The sequence below is a fragment of the Pan troglodytes genome, chromosome 6 (assembly GCF_028858775.2).
Source record: "Pan troglodytes isolate AG18354 chromosome 6, NHGRI_mPanTro3-v2.0_pri, whole genome shotgun sequence".
Classification (NCBI taxonomy): Eukaryota; Metazoa; Chordata; class Mammalia; order Primates; family Hominidae; genus Pan; species Pan troglodytes.
In genome coordinates, this window is record NC_072404.2 from 157,836,812 (window position 1) to 157,848,204 (window position 11,393).

The 11,393-nt window shown below is 43.5% G+C and overlaps 1 gene segment (V, D, J or C); it reads left to right on the forward strand.

The window, feature by feature from the left end:
• The first annotated feature begins 1,693 nt into the window (after nucleotides 1-1,693).
• Nucleotides 1,694-9,707, forward strand: LOC134810583 (T cell receptor beta variable 7-4-like). The segment is given in 2 exon segments: nucleotides 1,694-1,856; nucleotides 1,978-9,707. Coding segments are annotated over 2 exon segments (522 nt in total).
• Nucleotides 9,708-11,393: the final 1,686 nt, after the last annotated feature.

Genomic DNA, 11,393 nt, shown 5'->3' on the forward strand with positions numbered 1-11,393 from the left:
TGGTCCCTGGACTCTTCTCCATGGACACCTGTGTTGCCCAGGTGAATGTGGACACAATTTGTATGTGGATGTTCCAGACACTGGCTACTAACTTTTCTTTTAATCCTGTACCTGAAATCTCCCTCCACCCAGAGGGTCTATATACGTATGAGACTTATTTAAAAAAAAATAGAAAATTTGAATTCTATTCTGAATCTTTCCTTGGGACTGGCCAGAGATCATTTTTGACCTACTAACCTATATTGTGGGTGTATTTGGCAGCCCAGAGTGCAGCAGACAGTTCTTGGGCCCATACATTTGCAAGTTAGACTGGAGATGACTATAAACATGACAGATTCTTGGTGATGTTCCCTCTCAGTCCAGGCCTCTCTGGAATGTCACAGACTACCATCAAACAAATAGATCCCCAGTATGAAGAACATAAGGACATATTAGGAGTTAGCAATGAGGAAATGTGAGCACAAGCAACAAACGTTTAAAGTGCAAACCCGAAGACTCGAAATTTTGGCATTATAAGATATGAGAGTTTGGAGAGCTACATTTAAATGAACATGAGGGGGAAAAAGAGAAACAAGGAAAAAGAGAATGTCTGAAACCATCAAGTAACTTTCATAGAAATTGTCAAATAATATATCTAGAAATTCCTCATACAACCACTGAAAACAAAATGGAAAGTCAAACAGTTAATCAACTGCTCCTATGTCATAGCTGCTCCTATGTCAAAGATGGATCTGCAGGAGTGATCTAGAATGCAGCACGGAAAATTAAAAGTGGAATATGAAAAAGTTAAAGAACAGGGAAGAAAAGAAATGGATGTTTCCCATATATTAGAATATGCAAATTTTTCATAAATTACCTTTTTTTGCATATGATTGCAGTTTCAAACAGATAAAATAGGTAGAATGTTATAAGGTGATATTTATGAGATGTTAGCTGACAATTATTTAGAGGTGTTTAAGGACCTAAATTCAGAGTTTCCAGAATCAAAATGAATCTCAAGTAAGACAAATAGTCAAGTCATAGGGAAATTGTATAACATGAGGGACAAAGAGAAGATTTTGAAAGCCGTCAGAAAGAAAAGACAAATACCTCACATAGGAATAGATGGAGAACAACAGTAAGTCAAGATAGTGGTTAAAAATAACCATTAGCTCAATCGTCATTCTCCTTCATTAGAGGTGAGATTGATTAAAAAAAAAACTTTTATACGTGGAATATGAAAAACCACCACTGTGAGTTTGCTACCAAGTTATCTTTTCTGAATTATAGTTAACAAAGGTGGGAAATGATCCCAAAGAAAGGCATGAGGGCAGTTCATGAGGGAACGCTTGTGATGGGACAGTCCTGTTGGGCACGTGTGACTGGGGGAATGGAGGAGGCTGGGGCATGAATGGGGATGGCAGAGGGGACCCTGACTTGCAGGAAAGACAATGAGCTCACCCTTTTGTGTTCTATGTTAGGGGCACTGTTTGTGCATCCTACAGGACATGCCTAGCAGACAGAAGAGCAGCTGTGGGGTGGCAAGATGAACTCAGAGATGCAGCGTGAGGCCTCCGGGTCCAGACGGCTCTGGAGCCCAAAGCAATGAGCCATGCATTGATGTTGTTAAAAAGGAGCTTATAAATATTTAAAGCAGCACCCAAATGTGTTCAAATAGAAATGCTGGGGCCCTGAGGTCCTGGGGATTGAGAGAGGAAGTGATGTCACTGTGGGAACCGCCCTGTGGAGACAAGGACGTCCCTCATCCTCTGCTCCTGCTCATAGTGACACTGACCTGGTAAAACCCCCGTCCTGGCCTGACCCTGCCATGGGCACCAGGCTCCTCTGCTGGGTGGTCCTGGGTTTCCTAGGGACAGGTGAGTCCTCAGAACACAAAGTAGTTTCAGTTTTTTTCTGTGTGTAGGCTTGTGTGTGTGTGTGTGTGTGCGATGACTACAAATGTTTTCCTTATTCTGTTGCCAAATTCTATTTCCACAGATCACACAGGTGCTGGAGTCTCCCAGTCCCCAAGGTACAAAGTCGCAAAGAGGGGACGGGATGTAGCTCTCAGGTGTGATTCAATTTCAGGTCATGTAACCCTTTATTGGTACCGACAGACCCTGGGGCAGGGCTCAGAGGTTCTGACTTACTTCCGGAGTGATGCTCAACGAGACAAATCAGGGCGGCCCAGTGGTCGGTTCTCTGCAGAGAGGCCTGAGAGATCCGTCTCCACTCTGAAGATCCAGCGCACAGAGCAGGGGGACTCAGCTGTGTATCTCTGTGCCAGCAGCTTAGCCACAGCGTGGCACAGTCGCCTCCTTTCTGCTCACAAATCTCATCCTTCTCTCTCCTTGCAGCTCCTACAAACCCTTAACAGAGGCCTCTCTTTGCTCCTTACTTTTCATGGGAAAAAGGTAGATTTGGACCTCAGCTGTCCTTTGGGTAGAAAGAGACCGCAGATTCATTCCTGAAACACAGTGACTGCAAATGTAGGTGGTGAAAACAATCATGGGAGTCCTCCGAGCCAGCTCACTGCTCCAAGCAAGGAGTCAGTGTCTTAGCCTTGGCCTTCAGGGCAGACATGCATCTTCTATAGGTCTTGGAGGCTGCTGTGCTGCCCACATCCATGAGGTTGTCATAGGCAGGAAACACGCCTCTTCTTCATATGTTGGAGCATTTGGAAGGTCTGAGGCTACATCCCCAGGAACATCTTTCTTCTGAAGCCTGTTCTACCCCTGTCACCTTGAAAGTTTCTGCAACAAAATATCAAACATCTCTTCCTATAAAGTAAACGTCTTTGCAAATTTGTGGTCCTTATTAATAAATACAATGGTGATAACAATAAGACTTCACTTCTTCTGCCTACTTTAAGCCACGTGTATCCTTTATTTTGTTTGCATTTGCCATTGCTACTGTCCTGATAGACAGAAGCATGCATTCACCACCGCTGCCCGTTCACCTTGATTCCCTCAGGAAATCTAATTTCTAGACTCTGAGGGTTTTCATTGCTGTCAAACTCATTTGATTTGAAATCATTTTCCTGAGGCCTTTAACTCAAGAAGTGTTTTATTTATAATATTGAATATATTTCTTTTTCTTTTATTTTGCATATTATATTTTATTATATAGTACTTGTTATAAATAGAAGTACAATGATTATATTGTAACAGAATCTTCAACTCGTCTGTGGGTGCTGCTGCAGTTTGTATCTATGAAAGCGAATGCACTGGTCAGAGCTGATGTGATTATGGATCATGGGTTTCAGGGAGTCTTCGGCATCAGACCACTTCTCCAAGTCTGGGACTCAGTGTCCCAGACGCAGCCATGATAGAGGTGCCCTGAGTCTTTCATAGCTAGGAGGGGCATCATAGCCCTCCCAAATTCTCTGATCAGAAATTGTGGTGGTACAGACACCAAATTTCTTTCCCCAGAGAATGATGATCTCTGGTAGGGAGCTGCTCTAGACCCATTTTTTATTGTGCCATCATCAAATCATTCCTTGCTCAGGTACCCTCTGTCTCCTGGGACTGAGTAAGGCCAGGGCACACATGGGAATTCCTTGTCTTCCTAGACCTTGTCTCTAACTGCTGCCACCTTCCTCCACGTGACTCCTGAGACACCTGCTCCTAACAGTGGACAAGCTCTGACACTGAGGCTGAACAGAACACAGTCCACAATTGTAAACGGTGCTGCAACAAGATGAAACAAAAGCAATCAGGACTTCCAACTTATACAGAGAATGAACATAGAAGAGTAGCAAAGGGCAGATATTACTAATGAACAAATAGGAAGGAATCAGTTTCTGCTCTAATGAAATCATTCTGTTGTCTTGAGTTAAGCAGGATAAACATTTCATTGCAATTACTTCAAGTCAAATGTAGCAGCTCCACAACCAACCAGCATAGCTATCTGCTTTGTGATCTTGGCAGCTACAAAGGACTCAGAAATCCTTTCTCTGCACAAACATCCCTTTGTCCATTCCAAGACCCAGGATCACACACTGATCCTATCATGAAAACAATGAGGTGTGCTATAGTTGCTGTGGCCTCATTTTTTGTGTGTTGAGTAGGAAGCACTGAAGAACTTTGAAAGCTTTGCTCTTGAGTCTAGGGATGTGCTGGAGCCGGCTTGTATGAGTCAGAAGAACCAAATAGGCATACTACTCTTCCCAGCTCCCAAGCAGTGAAGCCATGTTGGCCACTTGAAATCTACCATGGTGGGTATGCTGGTACAACTGAAATTAGGAAATGCTACCAGCCATGCCCCCACCTTCACAGACACCCAGTTTATCAGCACATCCCTGGGGTATTTTCTGATGTCCCTGTTATGCCATGTCTTGTGGGGCCAAAAGGGCTCAGAATTCACCTCCCCTCTACTCTTGTTCTTAGAAGCCATCACCTAAGGGGGCCTCGATTGTTCCTATTTCTATTCAACCTCCAGATTCTCTTGCTCTGTAATTCTGTGTCTCCTGCAAGCATGCCAGTCTGGAACATGACAACTATTTTGAATGTAACTAAAGGTATCACTGAACCAGTTCATTATTTACAAATTATCTTTCCTCGCATAGAATATTCAGATGCTGGAGTCATGGGCAACAGAGATGGCCAAGTAGCAACTATTCTTCTGTGGCAACGAGAGACCCTGTAAAAAGGACAATTTTGCTTTGGAGACTAAGCAGCTCCACACCAGTCAGGAATGACTCTGCTTTTACTTTAGGCTGAGAGGTCAGAAGGGTCATGCCCTCAGTATTCTCCTTTCCAAGACGGAGTATGGCCACTCTCCATCTCAGTCCCTGGAAGGTGTCCGGAGCTCCCTGAGAATCCCTGCTCTGGGGCAGAATCACCAAGGCTCATCCTCGCCAGCTCCCCACAGGCTCCAGCAGGGCTTTCTTGCCAGGTGCAGGGCACAGGAATGGCTCTGTCTGTCTCTTAGTTAGAGGGAGGCCATGCAATGATGTTTGTATAAGAGGGACTGGGATTCTGGGTCTCCATTAAAGTATTTGATAATATTTTCTTTGTTTTTTGTTTTATTTTGCCATCTCACCAATTAGGAGAGCAATCCCTTGGTAGTTATATTGTTTTTGCACTTGGTAAGGTTTTTGTGGTTAAGTCACATTAAGAAAATGTGCCTTTTTTTTCCTGTTCTGATATAATCCAAGGTAGTGACAGAAACAGCAATAATTTTGAAAGCAGTCACTTATGCATCCTATGATAAAGGTGTTAAGTTACATTGCCCTCATCTAACTTTCAGTCTAGTGGAAATGAAAAGGCACAGTTAGGGGGCATGTGAGCATGCCCTGAGAGAGGTCGATGCCAATTGAGAAGTCTGTGCCAATCCCCAGTATTGTGGGATTGAAGGGTATGGAGAGATGACCTCTCCTTCAGATCATACTCAACAAGGAGGGAGTGGGAGTTCATCCATGGGAACCTGAGGAGAAGCAAATACCAGGGTCATCTAACTCAGGGTGCGGGAACAAATCATTGGAAATGAAAATGGTCCACTTCAGCTGTCACAGGAGATGGGAGAAAGAAAAGTCATACATTCCACAGTCCCCCTGCTGATTTGCTTCCTTATGATAGTATTTTGCACCAGCGTGTCCTCATCTCCCGCTGCTCCTCTGCCTGTTTCAGAATCATCTCTTCCCTCTTTGCTGCTCAGATCAGTGGATGTGCATTGTACAAGCTGATCATTTCCTGTAGCAGCCCCTTTGCTGGTCTTACTTATGTCCATCCTTATTTTGTGCATTAGGTACTGCTCCCTCCACCATTGCTTATTTCCTTGTAAGAGGTCTCCTTTATATATTTCAATTTTACTTTTTATTAATAGACATTTTTAACTTCATCTTTTGCTTATCTATGCTTTTGGGGTAACACTGTCATTTTTGGAGGGCATTTTTGTTTATCTTTAGTCATTCAGATTAAATAATCTCTTCATACCTCAACGTCTGTGTTTTCTTACTATTTAAAACCAAGTATTATTTCCTTTCATTCCTCTCCTTCTGTTCCTCTTTCTTTAGATGGTAGTTTTAAGGGAGAAAAAGTTAGACTATAACTGGAGCTATGTGATAAGAGTTATTCAGAATGAGGGTGGGATATTAAGATTGGTAACTCAAAGCAATAGTCAGGGTTAGAAGTAGTGCTGGGATGAGGGTTTAGGGAAGCTGGTCATAAAACCTGCGGGATGGCACTTCTGGAATATTCTGGCAGCTCGCTCTGTAGACACTTCTCAGCATTCCTTGGGCCATTGCAGAAGAAACAATGATGAAACTTCACTTATTGGCCACAAGATGGCACTGTGGTCCACTGGGAACTAAAGTACTCTGGGCAGTCTGGGAGAGCAGCCTAGGAGGGAAAGGGTTAAGAAAAATTCGGGCTTGGATCCCATATTATGCAGATGTTGCAGCAGTTTTCAGTTATTGCTAGGCTACCCACAGCTATGCAAGAGGCGAGAAGTCCCTCTAATCTTTAATGACATCTACAGTTGAAGAATGTTGGCTGGGCAGCCTTGGTGTCAGAGCAGGTGCAGACAGAGGAGCAACTGCCTCAGAGGAAAAGGCGAAAGCAAGGGGCCGGCTGTGCCCTGAATCCAGTCCATCTCTGCTGCACCTCATCTTCCCTGCATGTCTCGCCAGGCAACAGCTTTAACCTCCTTGAGTGATCAGGGATTCTGCAAGTTTATAAGTCGTACTGATAACATCACCTTGGCTTAGATTCCATTGGATACCAAGCACGTGTTCTCTGGAGGGCAAAAAATATTGACAACAATTTCTAAAACACCTAAGTAAACAAACTACAGAAGGAAAATATTAGTAGATGCACCAAACAGTGCCGTTAGACCTGAAGATAATCGACGAGTAGAATTATCAAAAGGAGACTATAAATAAGTCTCTACTAAGTATTTGTGGGCATCGAGCAGTGTTTGAGTCCTCTCAGGGTAGATTAAGGAAGGAATTCAGCTATTATCATGACTTTGGCTTGGATGAAAATTCATGAACTCCCCAATTGATTTTCTTGTAAAGTATTACAGAATAATATTGAGCAAACATTTTATTTTTCTCCAGCCTGTATCCCTCCTTAGCACTAACAGGTAAAGCGAATACCTAGAGGCAAGGTTTCTTTAGTTGGGATCCATTAACTGCAGGACTGGGAGGTCCATAGCTAGGCTTCACAGGGAGTGCAAACCCCACGGGCAGGGAACCCCATGTGTCTGTGCTGTGCCCAACTCCCCTCTGTGAGGCTGCCAAAGGGGGACTGCCGGGTCTCCCAGGACCCCACTCATAAAGAGGGGAGCAAGCTGCTTGCTGGGCAAAAAAATCACTTCACCAATTGGCCAATCTGTTGAAAGCCAGAAAGAAAAGAAACGTTCAATTGTGAGACTGATGAATGCCCAATTTCCCAAGTTATAAAATGTATAGCAGCTCATGGTTCTCAGAATGATTTCAACAGCATATGAAGATATTTTTAGAAAGTTTTTGTTTTTCTAAAGCATTCCTTGATATTGATCCTCACTTGTTTTTCAGCCCACTCATCCATTGAGCTTAATTTGATGCCAAATTTCAGTGTTGCCTATTTCAGTCACTGACCACTTCTCACATTCTCCATATCTTACACAGATGCATGTGTTCCTGTCTTTTCTTCTTTTTGTGTGATGCATTTTTAAATTGGGCTGTACAGAATACAAGCATACATTTGTAAATGACTGCCATCTTTTATGCAGTTTAGCTGTTTAATTTTTAGTAACACTTTTTATTAAGGTATAATTAATAGAGAGTAAAACACAAATATTAATACAAAAACATCCTGGTACATTTTGACAATTGTATACACCAGTGCAACAGTAACTGAAATGATTATAAAAAAAATTTCCATCACTCAAGAAAGTGTCCTCATGCTCCTTTCCAATCAATTTCTATCCCAGAGATAAAAACTTTTCTGTTTTTATCACCATTGACTAGCTTTGTCTATTCTTCAGCTTCATATAAATGGAATCATATTTTATTAGTTATTTTTCTCCAAAATTAGTATTTCTGAAGTGTATTCATATTGTTGTATCAGTAGGTCATTCTTTCTTATGACTAATATTCCATTGCATAAATACACCACAAATTTTTTGTGCATTCTCTTGTTGATGGATATCCATGTTATTCCTGTCTTCAACTATTATGAATAAAGTTGTTGTGAACATTCTTGTGGAATTCTTTCTTTTGGACATATGCATTCTTTTTTCTTCTTTTAAAACCTACACTTAAGAGTGGAAATACTGACTCATAGTGTAGATGTGTGTGCTATGCTTGCGTGTCCCCACAAAAGCTCATGTTGAAATTTGTCAGTGTAATGGTATTGGGAAGTGGGACAGCTATGACTAGGTCATGAGGGATCTGCCCTCAGAAAGAAATCAATGCCCTTATTGGGGGAGTGACTTAGTTTTCCTGGGAATGGTCTTCCAATAAAAAGGATGAATTCAGCTGTTTTCTCTGTCTTAAGTGCTTGCTTCACCTTCCTTCTGCCTTGGATAACAGCAGGAGGACCTCACCAGCTGTGGCCCTTTGATCTTGGACTTCCCAGTCTCCACATCTATAAGCCAAATAAACCTCTTGTCTTTATACATTGCCCAGTCCATGGTATTTCTCTATAGCAGTAGGAAAGAAATTGAAAGAAAATATGGCACCATGAGGCTGTTGTTATAATACCTGAAAATGTAGAAGCAGCTTTGGTTAATGGGAAGTGGCTAATGGATAGAGGTTGAAAGAATTGGGAGGAGCAGACTAGCAAAAGCCTAGACTCCTGAAAACAGAGCATTAAGGGCAATTCTGGTGAAGTCTCAGGGGGAAATGAGGGACAAGCTATCTGAAATTGAAGCAAATACCATCCTTGTTATAAATAGCAAAAACCTTGGCAAAATTGTGTCCTGTTCTAGGACTTTATGGAATATAAAATTATGAGCCATTCACTAGGATATCAACTGAAAGAAATATCTAAGCGGCAAAGCATTCAGGCTACTGTGTGACTACTTTCGGGCACCAGGAAATTTCACCCAGCAAGAAGGGAGCCATGGCAATAGATTTTGCAAACCAGCACAGATGGTGACCCTACCTCCCTCTGCTGTCCCGTCTCCAATAAGACAAACCCTGTGCTGTGAGCTCTTAAAATCCTAGAATTATTTCTGGGGAATCTATACTCTTAATAATTTATAGACAACCCAGGTCTGCTTTGGATCTGATCAGACGGACTAAATCTTGGGGACTCTGCACCACTGGCCACTGAAGAAAGGGGCTGGGAATGTTGACTGGGACAGGAAAATATAATAAGAAACATTGGTGTGAATCTAGCATCAGAAAGATGATGTGAGGACAACAAGGAAGAGCTGGAATGTGAGAGTTTAATCACAGGCTCCTCACCCTCCGCTGATGGGTAGGTGTGTTAGCTCCAGCATGGAGCACCACCGCACTAGGTGGGGGAAGGGTGAGAGGGCGATGGGGCAGCCTGTGAGCTGGGGCAATGTAGGCAGAGGAGCAACTGTGTCACCACAGAAACTTCTGCCTTCACCCATCCCTCCAGCTCTGCAGGACAGGTGGAGACTCCAGGATCATCCACTGAGCACTGGACATAAGGAAGGCTGCATGGGGAGGACTCAGGACAGTGACATCACAGGATACACCTCCCATTAGGAAAATCAAGGCGCAGAACTCACTCGGCTCTTCCCCAGGAGGACCAAGCCCTGAATCAGGTGCAGTGCTGCCTGTCCCACTGTGCCATGGGCCCTGGGCTCCTCTGCTGGGCGCTGCTTTGTCTCCTGGGAGCAGGTGAGTCCTGTGCACAGGACAGCAGCCCCATTCTCAGCTTTCCCACCCGTGTCCTCCACTTTACCTTGGGGAGGACCTCCAGGCTGTCCCTGGCTCATCCTCCATCTGCTTTTCCCACAGGCCCAGTGGACGCTGGAGTCACCCAAAGTCCCACACACCTGATCAAAACGAGAGGACAGCAAGTGACTCTGAGATGCTCTCCTCAGTCTGGGCACAACACTGTGTCCTGGTACCAACAGGCCCTGGGTCAGGGGCCCCAGTTTATCTTTCAGTATTATAGGGAGGAAGAGAATGGCAGAGGAAACTTCTCTCCTAGATTCTCAGGTCGCCAGTTCCCTAATTATAGCTCTGAGCTGAATGTGAACGCCTTGGAGCTGGACGACTCGGCCCTGTATCTCTGTGCCAGCAGCTTGGCACAGCCCGGCAGAGTCTCTGACATTCTATACATAAACTTCCTGCCTTAGCTTTGACTTGAGAGCTGCAGGCCCCACCCAGGTTTCACTCCTGCAAGGGAAGCTTTTAGTTGTATGGAAGGCATGTGTTGTGTCCTACTGAGCACAGAGCTCTCCCAAACAGAGCCCAGGTTTCCTATGCCCTGAGTGTGCCCTCTTCTGTGCAGCATCTTCTTTCAGCTTGTCACTTCCTGGGTAACTTCAGTAGAAGAGTGACTGCGGAGCCCCAGATGTGTGCTAGATTCTTTGAATTTGTTATATAGCTTAAAGTCTTTCAACAACCTTGCACATCAATCATTCTTATTCTTCCTTGACAGATGGAAGTCTCAGGGACATTCAGTCATTTTCCCCAGTGTCTCCTGGCTTGTAAGGACCAGAAGTAGGAAACAAAGTAGTCCATCCATTTTCCACCTACCCTCCTGCTCCATCATCACCTTCTGTGTCCTGGTCAGTAAGTCAGAGCCCTCAAACTGCCATCTAGTGACCAGCAGGGCCTCAGTAGAGGCTTACATGTCTTCAGGGGTCATTACTCTGGCCTCTTCATTAGAAACTTTGAGGAATGTTAAATTTAACACTTTTTAAAAATCATTTACATACATTCCCTTTGTCTTTCCCCAGTCTGCAGCCTACATTTTCATTTTTTATGGTGTTTTACACAAGTTTAATTTAATGCAACAATAACTAAAAACAATTTTGTTTGTGTGTAGACAAAAACTGCTTTCTCATATAAATGTCTAAAGATATTTTTCTTAATTTATTCTACTAAAATTTAAGTTTGGATTTTCACCAATAAGAATAAATGAACCTGAAATATATCTCATGTGAGAAATAAGATAGAGACCTAGGAATTGGAGGGAAGCACATATGTTCAGTGAAGAAGCAATCATCTGTCAAAAAGAGCTCTAAAGTGGACACCTAGTGCTGACAGTGGAGAGGTAAGTGGAAGGCAAATTACCATGAACCTTGTCTGTCTATTGTCTTGTAGAAGAAAGACAGCCAGAAGCAGAGACAACATGGGCGAATGTTTATGACTGGACTTCAGGTTGAAGGTTGCAGCAGGTAGAGGGAGGAATAGCAGGCAGAGGGCAGAATCACTAGCTGGCAGGGGCAGTGGCATCACCAGTGACTCTACTGACATCCAGGAATTATGTCCCCAACGC